The following is a 20,687-nucleotide window of genomic DNA, read 5'->3' on the forward strand; positions in this document are numbered from 1 at the left end:
CTGATCACAGCTTCTCTTTGTAAGGGGATCCTTGGAAAGCCAAATATCCCTTAGCTTGGCACAAATGATCCATTTGCTCAATCATCTCAGATTCAATCACTATTTGAAACACAGTATTTGGCTTCTAAGTAAAACACACACACACACACACACACACACACACACACACTTTTTGTGAGTTTTGTTAAAAATTAACAATGTCCCTGGCAATTAAGCTTGCAGAATTTCCTTGTCCTTGGTTGCCTCCAGTGAATTTGGGACTTGCAAACTCCATATTGAGGGGAGGACCTAGCCAGGGGTAGAAATCAGCCCTGACTATCCTGGTGGACAGGGCCCGACTGCCCCCACCTCACCCCAACTGACTTGTAGAGAGGCCTTGTGTGGTGGGGAACGGGGAGAGTGTGTCAGAGCAGGCTTTCTGAAGAAGGGGTTTCCACCTAGCAGAGGAAGTGTCCTGGGGGCAGAGGAGAGGATTCCACGCAGGAGCCACCGAAGTGGGTACAAGGGAAACCCCCTGGCTGGCAGGGGTGTATGGGGAGGTAAAAAAGAAACTAAAACAAGGACAGGGCAGGTGAATAGAGGAGGGCTCCCAGCGTCTGCCCTGTCCATCTAGGGAGCCTGGATTCTGATAGCCAGGGAGGGGTTCTGAGAATAAGAAACCAAGCAGCCCCGTGGCTGATTACCTGGTTCTCGCTGTGTGTGACTCTGGACACGCTGCTTAAGCTCTCTGAGCCCTGGTGTCCTCATTTATAACACAGGAATGATAACAGAACGCCGTTGAAGGGTGCTTGGCAGGGCTGAATCGGATGACTGGGCGAAAAGCCAACGGTGGCACACCTTGCGCTCTGAGTAAAGGGGCGCCTATTATCACCTTGGGGAAGAATTGGACAGAGCGCCTGACGACGGGTGATTAAGTTGGGTAGGTGGGTCAAATTGACCGGATTTTCCAACCCAGATTCACACTTCCTGTGGAGACAGGTCGTAAAAGAGCTGGCAAAGGTGTTTGTAAACACAACTGCAATTCAAAGGTTGCCGCTGGGGGTGAAAGCAGCGGGGGTTAGGGGAAAGAGGCTGGGTGGCTGGAAGCATTCACTTCGCCCGGGGCACTGTCCCAGCCCAGAGGATATGGATGTCTTTGCAGTCCCTCCTCCTTTTCCCCCCTCCCCCGGTACACACACACACACACACACACACACACACACACAGCCGGAGCCCCCTCCCGCAGCAACCTCGGGACACGCGTGGTACAGCCCTTGCTGTCGTCCCGTCGATAGGTTTAGGGATGAAGGGTGAGAGCGGGTCGGCGACTGGGAGTAGAGACGATAATAAGCCGAGTTGGATTAAATTGTCTCCAGCAGCTCCCAAGGCAAAACGCGGGGGCAGGGGCGAACACAGCGCGGCCTGGAGGGCGCTGGGCGAGGAGGAACGGAGCTCGGGGGCCGGCCCGGCGCTCAGCCAGCAGCGCCGCCTCCCCGGAGGAAGGCGGGGGCCGGGAGGAGGGAGCGGGAGGAGGCGGAGGGCGGAGGAGGGCGGCGCGCTGAGAGGTTATTTGTGGTTCGCTTTGATCCCGAGGGGGAACCTGAAACTCTCACATTCCTGGCATAGCAGCCGCCTCCGGCGCGGGCCGACCCTGGGGCTGCGCGCTGGGGCGCGAACAGCCAGAGCGTCGGCGCCACGGCCGAGAACACATCTCCGCCGCCGAGCTGAGCCGCGCCGACCCGGAGGTTGTGGTGTCTGACTGCGCCGGGCACCCTCGGGCCGCAGCGGTAAGGAAGGCTGCTCCGCGCCCGGGAGAGCGCGCGAGGCCACAGAAACGTGCCCCAGCCAAAGCTGGGAGTCGGAGCCCCGAGGATCGAGCGTGCTCGGGGCGCAGTGCGCCCTTTCGAGGCAGCCGCAGTGCTGGGCAAGAGCCGTTCCACGCGGGGAGCCCAGCGCCCTGGGCTTTGCGGGGCTCTAGAAGCGCGCGGGTCCCTTGGGGCTGGGGGAGAGGGGAGCGGGCCGACTCCGGAGAGAAGAGCGACGGTGTTTCGGTTTGCGGGTCGGCTGGGGTGGGGGTGGCGGGGGACAGGGATGGAGGCGCCGCTTGGAGCTCAAGTTGCAGGGTCTTGCGGGCTGATTTGGTTAGGTGGGGGTTACAGGTGCCTTTGCCCCCAACCAGTCCAAGAATTCCTCTTTGTCTTCCTTGGAAAATCCTCTCTGGAGCCACGAATTGGCTCTCACTTAGAAAGAATGCAGCCTGCTGTCCAGCCCGGTGACGTCAGCGTTAGAGTATTTGGAAAACAAAGAGGGCTCGAGAGGGAGGGAGGCGGACCCGCGATGCTTAAAGACCTCTCCGGGCCTCGGGCTACCCTCACCGGCTCGCCCCAGGCGTACCAGCGACCTTCGGTGCTCCAGGTCCGCCCGGGCTCGTGGTGGGGCGGGAGCCCTGGCTGGGGTGCGAGAGTCTCCTAGCTTGGAGACTGTCACTTTGGTTCCTTAGGCGAGCGGGACCCCAGGCAATGGCTGGAGACGCGCGCTGGCTTAGAAAGGCGGCCTTCAGAGAGCGCAGCAGAGGGGCGCGGCCGGGGGCGCGGAAGCAGGTTTTAGTAAAGGCTCAGGCGTTTGGTGTCTGAAAGGACGTGAATCTGAGGGGCTTGGCCGGGACAAATTCGCGATGAGAGGCCTTGGAGGTGTTCCTTGCTCCCAGTCCGGGCACACTGTGGAGCGCCTGGAATCTGTCGGGAAGGCTCCGCATTCCTTCCTGCCGCTCCCCTGCCTCTGTGGGAGTCGGCCCAGAGAGTGATTATCTTAGGAAATGCCCGCAGATAAAACTCCAGGGCGAACTGAATCCCATGCGAATTGAATCCCATTTGCTTGCTTTGCCTCGGGTAGCTCCGGAGTCTTGCACATCTACCCCTCGTTGTGTGCGGGGGCGGGGGGGAGTGCATGACTCGGTGCCAGGAAGGATGGGTACAGAGGTGCCCTCCAGACTCATCCCCCACTCCCCACCTCTGGGCAGCTGTAGTCCTGGGGTGGGGAGAAGGGAAGGATTGGGAATGACTGCTCTGCTAACATGCCATAGCCCAAACTGAAGCAGGACACTAGGGCTAGTTTAGTGGCAGAGGAGGGGCCACATTCCTCCCACCCACCCCCCAATCGCTGCCCATACACACAGGACCTGTGGCAGTGTGGATTCTGTTTAGTTTTCCCTGGAACCCAGTTTGGAGATTTGTGTTGGAAGAGGCTGTGGAAAGGAAGCTGGGTGAGAGAGGCAGGCAGCTTTCCAGTCCATGAGCCACTGGGAGCCCAGACTTAGAAGGGAAATCCTTTCTCTGATATTATCTCCGAGCACTTTAGGCTCACAGTCCCCTCTCCTCTGCCCCAGGTCTCTCAACCAACAACCTCCCCTTACTTCTCCGGTTAGCCCAAGTCAAGATGGGCTTCCTTGACACTGATGTCAAGAAAGATGCTGAGTGCCTGTCCCCTATGTGCCTAGAGGACCAGTGGGGGCTTTTCCAAGTAGTGTGTGTGTGTGTGTGTGTGTGTGTGTGTGTGTGTGTGTGTATAATCATAAAATCAAAGACATCATGCCATCCTTTTTCCTGGAGCTCTCTTGCAGTTACTGTCAGCACAAAGACTGACCCACTAACCTTAATGGGTGGTACCCTTTTGCCTCATCTCACAATACCATTGTCCTCTTGGAGCATTTTTATTCATCCCTTATTCACCAATTCAGGTGCAATTCCTCCTTCTTCCTGTTAACCTTGTGGAGTGACTGCCAAGGTCATCCCATGACAGGGAGCCCCAGATTCATTCTGTCAGCAGCACTTGATGAAGCAGAGCCCAGGCCCATCCTCCAGGAGCTCTCTGGTTCAGGGAGAGTGAAAAAAGTGGGCAGGGGTTCAGCGGGCTAGAGGGTGGTAGGTTGACTGTGCCAAGGCTGGGCTCTGGCATGCCTCCGTGTAGAGGGTCCTGGGGGCCTTTTGCCTAGGGCTTTTCTACTGGACTGCATGCATTTTTTATCACCTGCCAATAAATTGGGGCCCCATCCACCCCTAGACTGAATAGCTAAGTGGTTAGATCTGAACTAGGCCTGCCTTGGAATTGCCCATCAGGCTGTTTGATGTGTAGCTGGCTGTACGGGCGGTGGTTCCTGGTGGGTTATCTTCTGGTTTCCTGTTGTCTCTCTCCAGGAATAGTAAGTCACCATGAATGTTATCACAGTCATTGTTTACCAGGATTTTCACTGTACCAGGAGCTCACAGGCCACTGCCTCTTTTTATTCTCATCTCCATGAATCAAGCAGAATTCTTTGCATTTTTCTGGTGGAGAAACTGAGGCTCAGAGGTTAGATAACTTGTCTTAATCAGTAGATAGCAGCACTGGTACTTGAATCCAAGCTTATGTGACCCGCCCCACCCCTGCTCTTCACTTTTGTGCTTTCCACCAGAGTAATAATGGCAATCCTGGAAAACCTTCTCCTTTCCCATGGACTCCTACTGATTGCTTTTCTCTCTCTCTCTGTCTCTCTCTCTCCCCCGCCTCCTCTAGGTGCTCTGGGGCCAGGTGCCACCGGCCATTGTCCAGGCAGCTGTGTGCAAGCCAGAGAAGCATGAGGACACTGGAAGACTCCTCGGGGACAGTCCTGCACCGCCTCATCCAGGAGCAGCTGCGCTATGGCAACCTGACTGAGACACGCACGCTGCTAGCCATCCAGCAGCAGGCCCTGAGGGGTGGGGCAGGAACTGGGGGCACAGGGAGCCCCCAGGCCTCCCTGGAGATCCTGGCACCAGAGGATAGTCAGGTGCTGCAGCAAGCCACCAGGCAGGAGCCCCAGGGCCAGGAGCACCAGGGCGGTGAGAACCACCTGGCAGAGAACACCCTCTACCGGCTATGCCCACAGCCCAGCAAGGGAGAGGAGCTGCCCACCTATGAGGAGGCCAAAGCCCACTCGCAGTACTATGCGGCCCAGCAGGTGGGGCCCCGGCCACATGCAGGGGACCGAGATCCCCGTGGGGCCCCTGGAGGCAGTCGGAGGCAGGATGAGGCCCTGCGGGAGCTGAGGCACGGGCATGTGCGCTCCCTGAGTGAACGGCTCCTGCAGTTGTCCCTGGAGAGGAACGGCGCCCGGGCCCCCAGCCACATGAGCTCCTCCCACAGCTTCCCACAGCTGGCCCGCAGCCAGCAGGGCCCCCCACTGAGGTGCCCCCCTCCTGAGGGCCCAGAGTCCCGAGGACCCCCACCTCAGTACCCTCACGTTGTACTAGCTCATGAGACCACCACTGCTGTCACTGACCCTCGGTACCGTGCCCGCGGCAGCCCGCACTTCCAGCACGCTGAAGTCAGGTAACTCTCCCCACCTTGGGCTTTCCAGTTCTTGGCTTTCCTCCAGCACAGGCTGTCAGGGAGGAGAGCCTCAAGATCACAGCTTGTGTCAGAGCTGGCCAGATCCCCACCCCACCTCCAGCCTTCCTGAGAAGGGAGAGCTATTGCCTGGCAGAGAAGAGAGACGTAACTGAGGTCCCCTAAGAAGTTAGTGGCGTCCCTTGCCTTAGTTCAGAGATAGGCACCATTGTCTGCTGAGCTTTAGCATTCCAGTAACTACCGTCCCCAGAGGACACAAATCGCAACAGGCGGTTAAAGGTTAGATTTCAGAAATAACTTCCTAAAGGCAAGGTTGGGAATCATTGCCAAACTGTTTCCAAGTTAAGTAGGAAGACGGTGGGACCTCCCTCTCTGGAGGTTTTTTAAGAAAATGTGAGCAACTTGCCTTCTATGATTATTGGGAGGCATTCCTAACTAGAAGCTGGAAAGGCCCGGTGGCCTCATTAAAGACGTCTCTGCATCTTACACCAGGGCAGGAGCTTCCCTGTCTCTCCTCCCCATTTACTGCCATACGCTCCCTGCATCTGCAGCCTGCAGTGGGACAGGATTCTGGGTCCAGGTGGGCCTCTTTCTGGGGAGGCTCAGGAGAGGCTGCTGGGTCAGGGCAGGGACTTAGAGTTTGATTCTGAGTATGCTGGGAGGCCCTCGGGGGATGTGATTTGGTTTTCCTTTTCTAAGTGCTCTTTCTGGCTACCATGCAGAGCATGGTTTGTGAGGGGCCAAAATGGAAGCAGGAAGACTTGAGGGAGGCAAGAAGTCTAGAGAGTTTGAAGAAATGAGTGTTCCTAGAAACAAGGCCCCACCTCAGGCTTCTCATCTGGCCCGCATCTTTTCAGAGAAGCAGACACAGCCATCACTGCTGCATCTCCCCCTGTGGGAGTCCAAGAAACCCCACCAAGGGACCCCAAGGATTTCAGACTCTTCCTCTGGTGGCCCAAGGTCAAAGTCTGGTTCTCTTCATGCCTGCTGAGTTTTCCTTTAGTCACCCACTTTCCCACCGTCCGGCCTTTCCTTGCTCTCGAGAAATGTGTGACATGATGGGGTTGGTATGGCGGAACTAGAGGATGGAGCCTCTTGGTTTTTCTCCAGCCTCCACCCCCTCCAGACTCGCACCTTATCGCCCTTCTCAGGGCTCGATCAGGAAGAGTTTCGGAAGCTGAGTGGTGGTTTCTTCTTTTGGACCAGCCTTATTGAACTCTGTCAGGAAAAGATAGTAATCGTGGCAAGGAAGTAGACTGTTTGCAGGAGAACAAAAAGCGGGGGAGGGAGAGGACAAGGAGAAAGGAAAGCAAGTGTGAAGGGAAAGGAGTTGCTATTCTTTCTCAGAGCTAAGTCATCCCCAAAGAATGCCAGTTGTGTCTGCCTGGCCCAGTGCAGGGGGGAGCAAGTTCTTGAAGCAACCTTGAGAATGGCCATTTTAGCAGTGGAATGGAGAGTTTAAGCACTCCAGTGGGGACCCTCTTCCCAGCTCTTACTGGAAGCCCCATCTTAGATAGTAGGAGAAATACATCTGCCCAATATCCCCTTTCGGATGATCCGATGAAGATTATTTGTTAGGAACTTGGGGCTAGACTCCTAGCCTAGGGTCCTGAGAAGAGCAGGGGGGCCATAGGCTGTATGGGGGCAGGAGGCAGGGGCAGGCTGGGTGTGCATGAGTGCTGACATGATGCACCTAGAAGGAGAATTTGGGTTTTGCGGGGCTTCTGGGACTTGAAAGAATCTTTGTGAAACTGAGGCAGTTGTAACGCTGGGAATCACAAGGTCCCAGAAAGGCTCTTGGACTCCCCGTGCCTCTCGCCCTTTGCTCCTTCCCTCAATACGGAGCCCTATGGGTGATGTTACACCAGTGCCAGAGGCCAATAGAACATTGTCCCCTGAACTCAGCAACTGCAGTAGTCCAGAGGCAGCCCTTACTCCCAAGGAAACCCAGAGTTTGGGCCACATTTATTCTCTAAACTGAGGGTAAACCGAGGTTCCTACTAGAAGAGATGGAGGATGGGCCACCACTACAGGAGCACCTGCCACCCACCCAGCACCGGCCCCGCACTCTGCCAGGCCTTACATAGCATCATCCTCACAAACCCTGGTGAGGCTGGAGACCCTCATGATGCAACAGAGCAATGCCCCGTCTGTGGGGCTGTGGCACTTGCCCAAGGTTAAACAACTGGAGCAGGGATTTAAACCCCTATTTGTCAGACTCTAGAGCTCAGACTCTTACCCTGACATCTGTCTCACTGTTCTAACCTTAACTGGAGTCTTCTAAAAATGATTCTGGGTGGGTGGGGGCTGGGGGTAGCAGGACTTGAAATAGAAAGGAGAAAATGAGTGCTGCTTTGGCAGTCTTGAAACTGGCCACTCATGTAATAGACATAAGGTTGCTGCTGGGGCCCAGCCACCAAGTTGTCCTTGGGCCTGGAAGGTTATATGCTCAGTCATGATTGACATGGCCTCCAGCCCCAAAAAGAACCTTCCATTGACTAGAAGTGTCAGGGTGCATTTTTCAAGATGACATATTTAAGCATTAGTTGCTTAGGAGGCCCAGGATTGCTCAGGCTGATCTCCAAGGCCCCAGCCACTGTGAGGCGGGTATGAAACAAGCATCCTGACATTAATCCCCTCCAGCTCTGCTGTCTGACTCTTGAGAGCCTCAGGCAGAAACATTTGGAAAAGGCCTTCCCCACTGGTCCCTGCCTACCACTGGAGGGTTGAATAATTATCTGCAGCAATTTTAATAATATATTAGTTATGAATAATAACCATCTTCCCAATATGCCTAGGAATGGGGCGACTCTGGGCTGCTCCGGGTGGGAACCATAAGGGTCTGTGCTGTCTCTGAGCACCGTCTCTTCTGTTTCCCAGGATCCTGCAGGCCCAGGTGCCGCCTGTGTTCCTCCAACAGCAGCAACAGTACCAGTACCTGCAGCAACCCCAGGAGCACCCCCCTCCCCCACATCCAGCTGCTCTTGGCCATGGCCCCCTGAGCTCCCTCAACCCACCTGCTGTGGAGGGGCCAGTGAGTGCCCAGGCCTCCTCAGCCACCTCGGGCAGTGCCCACCTGGCCCACATGGAGGCCGTGCTGAGGGAGAATGCCAGGCTGCAGAGGGACAATGAGCGGCTGCAGAGGGAGCTGGAGAGCTCTGCAGAGAAGGCCGGCCGTATTGAGAAGGTAGGCCCTGCTGGGGTTTCAGAGGGGCAGACCAGAAAGAGACCCCGAGGGGCTACCTGGGGAGTGGGTAGTCCAAGGAGAGGCAGAGGAGCCTGAAAACTGTTTGGCTTGATTTCCCCCATCCCTCTGTTCTCCACCTCCCTCACCCCTCATGCACCCTCCTGAGCTGACTCCAGACAGCTGGGGAACAGCCGAGAGGCCGGCAGAGCAGGCCTGGAGCATGAGCAGTTGCTGGCCAGTGGTGATTAGAAAGAGCCCATTCACCAGCTCCTTGCACACTCGCACCCTTGCCCTGCACACACCCCCTCTCATGGACACCTCCCACAGAGAGCCCTTTGTGTCCCCCACACAACAGCAAGTCTGTTCCAGGCCAGCCCTGGCGAAAAAGAAAACTTCTCCTCTTGGAAAGACTTGTTGGAATCACAGGCCAGCTAAGAGCACGTGCGGAACCTGCCAGCAGCCAAGTGGGAGGAGCAGCCGGGGCCCAGCTGGCCCTCTGGGTGGACGGTGATGCCTGGGGGACCAGGCAGAGGTGGCTCAGGCTTAGACCTGGTGCCTGCTTCTTTAGTGAAGGGTTACCAGTTTTCTGCTGAGGCTCAGTTTTAGCAGATGGCCTCAGGCCTCCTTTGACTGTCCTGTGGTGTCCAAGTTAGGTCCAACGACCCCGACATGGCTGGAGTCTTTTGGTGCCCACTTCTGGCCAACTGTACTGTTTCTTGGTGGAAGCCAGCCAAAAGTAGAATGTTTCCTTCTGGACACTGGGCACAGGGAAGCTATGTTTAGTCACCCAGCAGGCAGCTACTTCCAAAGTACCTGGCCCTAGGTTCACTCAGCATCTGGTCCTTGGGGCAGCTGATGGACCGTTGTTTGCTGGTCCCAGCAGTCCAGCCTACTTCTGGAGGCTACAAGCTTCTGATCATCCCACCATAGTCATCCCACCAAAACCTGGAGGTTTTGCTCCTGCTTGGTGTCCTCTCATCTGTCACCTTTTCTGATGGAGAGTAGTGGGTCAGCCTGGAATCACTCCCTAGGAGCTCTCACCTTCCTTCAGCTCTGCTGTCTGCCTCTTGCAGCTGGAAAGCGAAATCCAGCGGCTCTCTGAGGCCCATGAGAGCCTGACCAGAGCCTCCTCCAAGCGTGAGGCCCTGGAGAAGACCATGAGGAACAAGATGGACAGTGAAATGAGGAGGCTGCAAGACTTCAACCGGGATCTTAGAGGTGAGAGCCAGTCACACAGGTGGAGGTTGGAGAGCCTCTGCAGAGGGCTTACTTCCTGTGTTCTAGAGAAAAATTGGGAATCTATTATCTGCTAAAAGTGCAGATGAACTCAGAGAGCCAGGCTGAGACTCCTCAGGAGCTGCCCTGATACAGAGATGCTTGTCTCTATGTACTGGGTCTCGAATCCCTTCAGGGAGCTCCCATCGCGTGGCCCGGATGATGGCTTCTGACAGAGGAGGCTCCCTCCCATCGGGCCCTGAGCTGAGCCAGGATTTCCTCATGGCCCATCCCCAATATGGAGGATGCAGCCCCGTCTTGATAGGATGTCAGGAAAAATCCCAAGCTGGCAGCTTCACCTGACACTAAAACATCTTTCCTTCCCTTGAAACAGAGAGATTGGAATCTGCAAACCACCGCCTGGCAAGCAAGACACAGGAGGCCCAGGCCGGCAGTCAGGACATGGTGGCCAAGCTGCTTGCTCAGAGTGAGTAGGGGCCTCACTAAGAATCCTGGCCTGTGTGCAGGCAATGGGACTGCTGCACACCCTCTGGACCAGGAAGATTGGCCTTCCCCCTTGCAAAGCAGTACTTTAGGAGCAGGTTTACTGCCTACTGTGTGCCCAACACTAGACTGGATCTGGGGATGGTGGGGAGAAGTGGCTTCCAAAGAAGAATAGGATCTAGTTGTGTATCTATTAAGAAGATCAGTTGACACTAGAGGGAAAGCCAGGGAGCAGTGATTTGCTGAGCTTCGGTGCTGACCATCAGTGCAGTGCATTGGGCAGTGCGGGAGGCAAGGTAACGCTGAACACAGGTGAGGTGAAGAAGGAAAGGTCGTCTGAGAGCTTCCCAGGGAGTTCCAGGCAGCAGAAAGGTCAGAAGTGTGCAACGGGAATGTGAGAGGCAGGGGGCATGATGGAACTGGGCCATAGCAAGCCAAGTGGAGGCACTTGAGACAGCCAAAAATGGGATCCTAGACCTTAACCAACAGATGCATTCTAAAGGGGGTGGTCTAAGCATCTTTGAAGAATGGGCAAGTTCATTGACTAGTCCATTCATTCATTAGCAGATGTGTTTTGAGCATCTGGCAGATGTTCAGGAGAGAATGGGAGCAGGCCCAGGAAGGTACCATGGCAGGGAGGTCAGGAGAGAAGTGGTGAGCTTAAGAAAGGAGCAATTTCCCACAGATTCAAAAGAACAAGGGGGGTGGTCCTAGAAACTGGTGATTAGGAGCCCCAGTGGCCTGAGAGAGAGGCTCCGTGGGGATGGCAGGGGTGGAGAGCCAGCCAGAAGTGACGGAGTTATTGGGCCGTTCAAGAGGTACATGGGGTGGGTGGCAAAGGGAGCCCTGAGCTCAGCAGCAGGAGGCTCTAGCAATCAGAAGAGACTAACAACAGTTATTTATTGAGCTCCTACTAGGAGCTTTACTGCCGTTCAGGGTGTTTGCAGAGAAGTGGAATGGGAGTGGTTGGTAGCTGGGTAAACGTGGCTTTGAGGCTTCACAGGAACTCTACTGTGAATGGCACAAACAGTAGTGTGGGGTGCAGAAATGGAGGAGCAGCTTGAGGACTTAGCTCTGGCTGGCAGCACCCCTATCTTCCTTCAAAGAGGGTTCAAAGACTAGGGCAGGGAATGGGGGAACACAGCACTGAAGGAATTGACAGGGTGGGGCAGGAGGTAGGCTGGTCTCTACTGGCTGGGTGGGGTGAGGTGGCAGCGGCTTAAGGTCTCTGGGAAGGAGTCAAAGGGAATGAGGGAGAAAGGGGAGGGGGCAGCCCTGGGGTTTCCCTGAGGAGTCTGGGGAGGAGAAGCTGCAAGGGCAAGGCAGATTAGGGTGCCTGTGGAGGAAGGCGGACTTTTGGGGCCTGGCTCTGCCAAAGAAAGGAAGCCATGGGGCGGGTTTCTGGGAGCTTGCTAGGGGGTGAGAAGAGGGGGGCCGGCCGGGAGGCGTTTCCGCTCCCCGGGGAGCGAGTGAGCGCCGGGCTGTTCTTGGCTCCTCGCTGGAGCCATTAATCTCGCAGCCGCGGGTGACCTGGATGCCTGGCATTCCAGAGCCGCGAGCTGTTCCGCTCCCGGCCCGCCCCCCGCCGCTCCCTCCCGTGCGCGCTGCCTGGCGCCCTTCGCCCGGCTTTGGGAGGAGGGAGGGTGAGCACAAAGGGAGCCTGGAACGTGGAGGTGGGGGCTCGCTCGCTGCCCAGGGCGCATCCCGGGTCCCCTCGGCGCCTCGCCTGCCTTCCTGCCCGCCTCCGCTGGCCTCCGGGCGTCCCCTTCCCACTGGCACCCGGGCCACTTATTTCTTACTGAGGAGCTCTCCTTCCCGAGATCCCACAGGCCCAGGGCTTTATCAGGGTCCTGTTGGCAGGGGATGGCCAGAGCCCAAAGCCTCCCAGCCCCCACCAAGGCCTTAGAGATTGGACAAAGCTGCAGGAAGCTTCTGGAAGCAGAAGGCTGGGTCCGCTGGCCCCTCCTCCCTCCCCTAGGGTTGAGGAAACCCAAGCAGCTCTTCCTTGCTCCGTGTAGCTATTGCAAAGGCAGGAAAGATGTGTCTGATTGACCTCCCTTTTATCTGGGGTCAGTCAACACTAGGAAAGTGTGGCCATTATCATCAATGCCATCTGCTTTTCCTCCTAGGCAAGCCACGCAGCCCCCCAGCACTGCCTTTCTGGCCCCTCTAGGCCAGCCGTTCCCCCTGGGGATCTGGCCTTGAGGCCTGAAGCCGGCCTGTTAGCTCCACCCCCTTGAGAATGTTTCTCTTCTCCCTGCGCCTCAGGTTCTCCAGCTATAAGCTGAGACAGTCCTTCCCCACAGAGTCACGCTAAGGCTGAAATAAGATGCAGGCCCTGGGCAAACTGTGAACGCACAGGTGGAGTAGGGGAGGGTCCTCCCTGCCTGAGTCCAAACCTGGCTGCTCCTCCACCCCACTCAATGGATGTCAAGCCAGCGAAGTATGAACACATACTTTTCTTTTTTTTTTTTTTTTGAGACGGAGTCTCGCTCTGCCGGCCGCCCAGGCTGGAGTGCAGTGGCGCGATCTCGGCTCACTGCAAGCTCCGCCTCCCGGGTTCACGCCATTCTCCTGCCTCAGCCTCCCGAGTAGCTGGGACTACAGGCGCCGCCACCTCGCCCGGCTAGTTTTTTGTATTTTTTAGTAGAGACAGGGTTTCACCGTGTTCGCCAGGATGGTCTCGATCTCCTGACCTCGTGATCCGCCCGTCTCGGCCTCCCAAAGTGCTGGGATTACAGGCTTGAGCCACCGCGCCCGGCCTGAACACATACTTTTCAATATTATTGGACTTCCCCTTACTTTCCTCCATGCCACAGAATGATACCGTCCTGGGCTCAGCCTTCAAAAATCCAAAACGAACCAAGAGCTAACCTGAGTTGCCTCTGTGTCCTCCTTGCCCCGCCCCAGGGCCCTGAGTAAATGAATCCTCCCTTCCGCATGCCAAGGTCTCAAGCCTTCACTCTTCTGTTCCAGAACTTGTACTGTCCTATATCATAGGTGCTTAGCTACATGTGGCCCAAGAATTGAAGTTAATGAAAACAAATAAAATTCAAAATTCAGTTCTTCCATCTTACTGGCCACATTTCCAGTCCTCAGTAGCACGTGTGTCTAGTAGCCACTGCATTGGAGGGTGCAGTATAGAACAGTTCCACTCTGGCAGAAAATTCCACTGAATCAGAATGCTGTTCTAGAGATAGTGCCTTTAGGTTCATTAGCGGGGGCCCACAGCCCTGCCCCGCCTCCTGCTCTCCAGCAAGGTAGGCAGCTGACCCACTCCTCAGGGGGCAGCCTGGGACTCTCAAGGGGCAGGTGCCTGGGAGGTGGATTTAAGGCTAGAGCATCAGATGGAGGGCTCTGTGGTCTGGTTTGGGCCTTTCCTGGCCATGCTGAGAGGGCCTCTGAGCAGAGTTTCTTTGGGTAATTAACAAAATGATACAAAAGTCAGGATAGCTGGACCCTTACACACTAATCCTTGTGCCATAGTCATTTTCATTGTGCTGCAGACTTTGCATTTCTTCCTGAGCCTGGTTGCTTGCATCTCAGTGATCTTTTCAGACCATGGAGGGAAATGTAGCCCTCAACGGACCTCTCGGCCTGGGTCTGCAGAAGGAGCCCCAGAGCTCTGGGTGGCCTCTAAGTACAAACGCCTCACCACGTAGCCAGAGGCAGTCTGGGCCTTTGTAGTGTGGCCAGCTGGGGTTTCCATTTGGCAGCACCATTCACCTCCTATGTTCCTCCGCTATAAGTTGGGGATCCCAAATCCTACCTGGAGGGGCTGGAGGATTCATGGAATAAGATGTGTAAGTGCCTGGTGTGTGGACAGCAGATGGTGGTTCTGTTCCCTCTTCCTTCATTCTCCCACTTGAAGGAGGACCATGTCACAGCCCACCTGAGCCTCTGTTTTCTCATCTGTACACAGGCATCACAGTTCCTACCTCAGCAGTCTCTAGCCGTCACAAGGTTCAAGGGATATTGTGGATGTGTTTTAGACATGGTGGCCCCTGGCACAAGTGGATGGTGTTTGGGGCTGTCCCATGGCAGTGTGTCCCAGTAGAAAGGCAGGGTAGCCCAGTTGTTTACTCCTGACTTAAACCTGAGCCTCGGTTTCTTCTTCCATGAAACAGGGTTAATAATGGTACCTTATTCGTGTTACTGTTGAGAGAATGAGAAGCAACTGTGCTCATCCAGTGGTCAGCACAGAGCCCAGGAGGCAATAGCGCCAGCCAATGTAGTCACTGTCACTGATCAAGCCTCTCTCTCCCTACAGGCTACGAGCAGCAGCAGGAGCAAGAGAAGCTGGAGCGAGAGATGGCACTGCTGCGCGGTGCCATCGAGGACCAGCGGCGGCGTGCCGAGCTGCTGGAGCAGGCTCTGGGCAACGCGCAGGGCCGGGCGGCTCGAGCCGAAGAGGAGCTGCGCAAGAAGCAGGCCTATGTGGAGAAAGTGGAGCGGCTGCAGCAGGCACTCGGGCAGCTGCAGGCAGCCTGTGAGAAGCGGGAACAGCTGGAGCTGCGTCTGAGGACTCGTCTGGAGCAGGAACTCAAGGCCCTGCGTGCACAGCAGGTGAGCTGAGAAAACCTGTGCAGGTGTCCAGGCTAGGGCAGCATCTGAGGATGTCAGCTTCCTTTCGTCCTCGGGGACTGTAGGTTTGGAGGCCAGGGCTGAGGCCCCAGGAGCCCCTAGTTAGATCTAGGCTGCAGGCCCCTTGCGGGGCGGCAAGGATGATTGCTCTCTGCTCCACCTTTGCTGCGTGCTCCCTTCCACTTGTTGTCTTAGCAGAGGCCCTGCCACCTGGCCCACATCCAGCCTCAGGGGACTCCTGTCCTCGGCAGCAGCAGGGTATATTGTCCTTGACCTCTAGAGAAAGTAAGTTAGGAACCTGGATATAGAAGGCCCTCGAGCTTTTTTTTGTTTGTTTTTTTGAGATGGAGTCTCACTCTGTTGCCCAGGCTGGAGTGCAGTGGCGCAATCTCCACTCACTGCAACTTCTGCCTCCCAGGTTCAAGCGATTCTCCTGCCTCAACCCCCTGAGTAGCTGGGACTACAGGCACGTGCCACCACGCCCAGCTAATTTTTGTATTTTTAGTAGAGATGGGGTTTCACCATATTGGCCAGGCTGGTCTTGAACCCCTGACCTCATGTCATCCACCAGCCTTGGCCTCCCAAAGTGCTGGGATTACAGGCATGAGCCACTGTGCCCAGCCACCAGCCAGCTTTTGTATGCCTCCCTGAGATTGGGAGGAAAGATGGTTGCCTTAATCCATACTGCTTAACCTCACTTTGGACTTCTGTGTAAACAACTCTTGGTGTTTACAAACCAAATAGCTATTTCTCCACTCCCAAACCTACCCTTGTGACAGAGTTAGCATGGCTGAACCCCCGGTTTGCCCAGTTCTGTTCTAATTTACACCAATTTTCCCAGTATAATTATTGATAGCACCCCCTTTGCCAGTTTGGAGGATTATTTGTTTGGTCTCTATGCCCTTGGCCATAGGATTCAGGGCAGGGGTATGGGGACCTGTGCTGTACCCCCATTTCGGTAGAGGAAGGATGGGGAAATGTATGCTGTGTACGGCTGAACACGCACATGTAAGAGTGACAGTCCTTGTGTGGAGGCGAAGACCAGTGGCTGCCGCACCCCAACCTCCACCCTTGACCACGGTCTCCACTCCTTGCTCTGCAGAGACAGGCAGGCGCCACAGGTGGTGGCAGTGGCAGTGGCAGTGGCGGGTCCCCAGAGCTCAGCGCCCTTCGGCTGTCAGAACAACTGCGCGAGAAGGAGGAGCAGATCCTGGCGCTGGAGGCCGACATGACCAAGTGGGAACAGAAGTATTTGGAGGAACGTGCCATGAGGCAGTTTGCCATGGATGCGGCTGCCACGGCTGCTGCCCAGCGTGACACCACTCTCATCCGACACTCCCCACAGCCCTCGCCCAGTAGCAGCTTCAATGAGGGTCTGCTCACTGGTGGCCACAGGCACCAGGAGATGGAAAGCAGGTTCGGCATTGCAGGCCAGGCACCTGAGGTTTGGGAGGCGGGTGGCAATGTCCAGTCACTGCCCTGCCCTTGATCCCTGATAAACAAGCCGCTTTCCCCACACAGCTCAGCAGTCCCTCCTGCTTCTGAGCTGAACCTGCATGCTTGTCACACCAGGCGCTGTAAACTTGCATTTGCCTAGAAATACCGAGTCCTTGGTCTACCCAGGAGACTTTTACTGTGGAGGTGTTGGGTGCCGTTTAGGGCTTGGGCCCTGCCTCCCCTCTCCGGAGTGCTGCCCTCCAGGATGAGGGCTGTGCTGCCGCTATCATCTGATGACTCTGGAACCCACCCTTGATGGCCTGCCTTTCCTGGTGTGGGAAGGGCCCAGGGCCTTATGCACTGGTGGTTTTCAGAGCCTGGGCTCTAAGAGCATCACATGCCAGAGCTGTGGTACCATTTCTAAGCCCCCTCTAGGTCCCTGCTACAAGCACAGAAAGATCCAGCCTGGCCGGGTTAGGGGAGGGGGGGTGCTTTTCCTCTAACTCCTATGAGGCGGGAAGGGTGGCTGGATCTATGGGTCTGACAGTGTGGGCATGGCCTCTCACCCCTCAGGTTAAAGGTGCTCCATGCCCAGATCCTGGAGAAGGATGCAGTGATCAAGGTCCTTCAGCAGCGCTCCAGGAGAGACCCTGGCAAGGCCACCCAGGGCTCCCTACGGCCTGCCAAGTCGGTGCCATCTGTCTTCGTGGCTGCGGCAGCAGGAACCCAGGGCTGGCAAGGGCTCTCTTCTAGTGAGCGACAAGCAGCAGACGCCCCTGCTCGGCTGACTACAGGTAAGAGGAGGCTGCTGCTGGGATAGATTGAGAGGTAGTTTCTCCTGGGCCTGAACACAGATTGCCAGACCTTTCCTCCCAGAACTGAGGCTCATGGGAGCCAGGGCTTCCTGATTGTCTCCCAGGGGAGCTGGCTTATTCTCTGCCTCCAGTGACTCTACAGCCCACGGCTCTCCTGCCAGTGTGAAGAGGGGTATTTAGTCCCCATCGCCGTAAATTCCATCATGCTTCAGCCCCAGCCACTGAACTGAGAAAAATAGAGCTTCCTGTGCAGATGCACCTTCTATGCAAGCCCCCTCCACTCTTCCTTCTAAGCAGATGCCACAGAAACTCTAGAAGATTTAATCTACAAAGAAGGGTCCCACCACCCAAAACATTTGGAAGCCAATCCAATCTGGTAGTCATTCCCATTTTAAAATAGGAGCATTTTTAGTCTTAAAGTTCTTGCAGATCAAGAGCAGCCCACTCCACCTTGAATCCCCAGCAAGGACAGTTAACTTACAGTGTCCTTCACCAGGGCCACATCTTACAGGTGTGGCAATAACCATCCACCTACCTTCCCAGCAGACAGGGCACCCACAGAGGAGCCAGTGGTCACATCTCCCCCTGCTGCCCATGCCAAACACGGGAGCAGAGATGGGAGCACCCAGACTGACGGTCCCCCAGACAGCACCTCCACCTGCCTGCCACCGGAGCCTGACAGCCTTCTGGGGTGCAGCAGTAGCCAGAGAGCAGCCTCTCTGGGTAAGTCCTCCTGACCCCACTTCTGTGCTAGGCAGGGCCAGGGGAGCACTGGGGCGTGAACTGGAACACCAAAGCCTTTTCTTCCCAGCCCCCTCTGGGTCATTGCCTGTACTCCATAGGGAGCCCTGCATAGCCAGAGGTGAGCAGCGTGCCTGGCCCACCTCACTGTGAACATGAAGGGTGGCTGGCTGCATGAATAGGGAAATTGGAAACCCTGATTAGAGGCAGATCCAGAATTCAGAAAGAAAGCAACCAGATGGGAGGCACTTAAGCTCCTCTTTCATGGTCTTCCCTACATAGTTAATTTCCAATTTGATTATCCAAGAGAATGGAGCTTGCAAGTCATGCCGATGGCACTCTGGAAGCCTGTTGAGAGTCCGGGAAAGAGAAATCTGAGAAGATGCCATTTCTTTTTCCACTCCCCTTTCACACTGGCCTTTGCATATTTGCCTGTGCCTCCTGATCTCAGAAAACCACAGGCATGAAAAGAATGCTGCAGCCTCCCTCCCTCAGGCTCTCCATTGCTCTGTCTAAGCCCTCCAACCAGTTCAAAGTTAGAAACAAATGCATCTTACACATCGGAGGTTGGTGGGCTGGGCTGAGCACTGAGAGGGTGCAGACCATTGTGCTTGGTTGGCCAAGTTCTGGGAACCTGGGCAGCAGAGGTGGGAAAAGTTGGTGAAGAAAGATCGTTGTATTTAAAATGTGCCAGGATTTTAAAAGCAATCTAGTAACACTCATTGGCATGTGCCTGTGTTCTTGTCTCTCTCCAGACTCTGTAGCTACATCCAGAGTCCAGGACTTGTCAGACATGGTGGAGATACTGATCTGAAGGAGGTGGTGCTTCAGGACTCTGAGCCATTCTCTCCCCTCCTCTGCCCTGTGCCACTCTCAGCCATTTCAGCAGCCTGTCAGCCGCTGCTCTGACCCTTTCCCCAGCCAGACTCTCATTCCCATTGACCATCTGGTCCCAGGAGCTCAGGAGGAGGACCCCAGGGGAGAGGAGAACTGTGAGAGCACCAGCACCCCCAGAAGACTCTGCTTCTTAGCCCACATTCCTCCCGGCCTTATGGAGAATGAGGATTCAGCCTTGACTTGTTGCCCAAGGCCTGCTACTGGGGTAGCAACTGACAGCTCAGAAAGGAGCTGAGCTCCCTCTGCCCTGCCAGTTGTCAGTCAGGCAGGAAGGGAGGGGCTGTGTTGGTTTGGGGGACTTATTTCCCAGGACGGCTGCCCGTGGACACCAGGCAGACTGGTTCACTAATCAAGTCAGCCATATTGTTCTCTGGCTAAGTTTGGTTCCAGCCAACCTCATCTGCTCTTCAGTTCCTCACTGCCTTCCTGGGATACTAAGACTTGAATCTTTTGGCGACTATTAAGGGTGTTAGTCTTGGAGAAGCCACAGCCTCACCTTCTCACTTGCTGTGGGTTAGGGGCCATTAAGTGGACTGGGAGACAGTGTGCAGTTTGTATATAATTCCCTTTCTTGTGGAACAGAAGACTGAGGCTTGCAGGTTCTGATGTGTCTCCATGGGCTGTGCTCCCCTCTTCCTACTGTCACAGTTCCTGAAACTTCTGACTGGCCTCCCAGTTATGCCTCCTCCTCAAGTTCCTGGCCCGTGGATGTTAAAGCTGCTTGATTCCCAGGATCTCGGCTGCCTTTTCCTCCATCTTGAGCCCTATAAATGCCCACGGGACCCCCACCACCAGCCTCTTGAATGGCTCCACAGCTCCTGTCCCTGGGACATCCTGTCAGTTTGGTCGTAAACCCTGAGCCAGATGAAATGAGCCACCTTGAACAGACACCTGCCGTACCCCCAGGTGGGCTGCAGTGGCCCTCCCCAGTACCAGTTCTCTCTGAGAAACTGGAGATGTTGTCTTGTCCGCATAAATAAGTGTCTTTGTTCCCACCTGGAGGGTTTGGGAGAGGAGCAAAGCGGTTGAAAACTAGTTAATGAGCTACCAGAGTCAAATAGTCATCTGAATGGAGCCCCCATCACAAAACAGTGCCCAGGAGGCTGGCTCCTCAAGCTACCCATGCCCAGCGCCCTGAAGCAGGACCAGATGCTTTGGAATTGGGGTGGAACACCCCCATGGCAGCCTGCCAGCAGCAGTGACTCTGACTTCTGGTCTTAGAGAATCCCTCACTTCAGCCCCAGGAGCTATTGGTGGGTTTTAGCAGTTTTGTCTTTACCGTTTTTAGTTCTCCTTGATTCTTTGTGTTCTTCCTTTATCGTTTTTAGGTTTGGTATGTGTTGTTTTATTTCCATGGTTCCTCAAGTTTCCTTTTTAAACATTTGCATTTGCTGGACAATTGCATATTTTTTTAAAATTCCCCTACCCCCGTTTAAAGCTGAAAAATACATTTGGTTCATGTGCATTGTTTACAAAGCAAAAAGAAAAAAGAGAAAAAAAGGCAAAAAATATCGTGAAAGAAAAAAAAAACGACTTAATATATTTTGGATTAATATTTGGTATTTCTTTTAAAGTATTTTTTGTGCTGTGAACGTTTTCTGCCAAAGACCATGATGTGTGTCTGTATGTTTAAGTTATCGTAAATATTTAAAATGTAAACATGGCTGTTTTGTTATGCCACCCTGTACCAGGATTGCTGCCGCATTCCACTGGGTATCACAGTATTTTAATTAAAAAAAATAATTAAAAGTGATGTCTTTGCACAGGTGAGACTTTGCACTGAGGGAAGGGAAAGGGTGAGGATTTTGGGGGGCCACCCAAGTCATAGTCCAGTCTCTTCAAGGACCCAAAATAGAATCTAGGAATTTTGTGAAGCTGCATTAAGGACAGAGTTGGAATGAGGATATGGTTGGCATTTTTCCCCTTTCATAGGTAACATTTCTTGAAGACTGGGAGGGGAAGGA

The 20,687-nt window shown here is 55.0% G+C and overlaps 1 protein-coding gene across 5 annotated transcripts; it reads left to right on the forward strand.

The window, feature by feature from the left end:
* The first annotated feature begins 1,194 nt into the window (after nucleotides 1–1,194).
* Nucleotides 1,195–20,486, forward strand: AMOTL2 (angiomotin like 2). Of its 5 annotated transcripts, none has more exons than XM_025375686.1 (10): nucleotides 1,195–1,289; nucleotides 4,531–5,325; nucleotides 8,224–8,530; nucleotides 9,604–9,748; nucleotides 10,140–10,232; nucleotides 14,520–14,815; nucleotides 15,936–16,249; nucleotides 16,844–17,064; nucleotides 17,632–17,808; nucleotides 18,582–20,486. In XM_025375686.1, the coding sequence occupies exons 2-10, from the start codon at nucleotides 4,592–4,594 to the stop codon at nucleotides 18,638–18,640; spliced, it is 2,346 nt and encodes a 781-aa protein (XP_025231471.1). In that variant the 5' UTR covers nucleotides 1,195–1,289; nucleotides 4,531–4,591; the 3' UTR covers nucleotides 18,641–20,486. The 5 variants fall into 5 exon arrangements, with proteins under 5 accessions (XP_025231471.1, XP_025231469.1, XP_025231472.1 ...); XM_025375684.1 differs by lacking the exon at nucleotides 1,195–1,289 and adding an exon at nucleotides 1,512–1,766 and having other exon boundaries at nucleotides 17,629–17,808; XM_025375687.1 differs by lacking the exon at nucleotides 1,195–1,289 and adding an exon at nucleotides 1,512–1,766 and having other exon boundaries at nucleotides 15,942–16,249.
* Nucleotides 20,487–20,687: the final 201 nt, after the last annotated feature.

This window comes from Theropithecus gelada, chromosome 2, assembly GCF_003255815.1.
Source record: "Theropithecus gelada isolate Dixy chromosome 2, Tgel_1.0, whole genome shotgun sequence".
Lineage (NCBI taxonomy): Eukaryota > Metazoa > Chordata > Mammalia > Primates > Cercopithecidae > Theropithecus > Theropithecus gelada.

Bases quoted from the DNA above. Each gene is read 5' to 3' on its own strand.
- AMOTL2 (XM_025375684.1), top strand. From the start codon at position 4,592: ATGAGGACACTGGAAGACTCCTCGGGGACAGTCCTGCACCGCCTCATC. The intron at 10,233-14,519 runs GTGAGTAGGGGC...CTCTCCCTACAG, and splicing joins GGCCAAGCTGCTTGCTCAGA to GCTACGAGCAGCAGCAGGAG. The intron at 14,816-15,935 runs GTGAGCTGAGAA...CTTGCTCTGCAG, and splicing joins AGGCCCTGCGTGCACAGCAG to AGACAGGCAGGCGCCACAGG.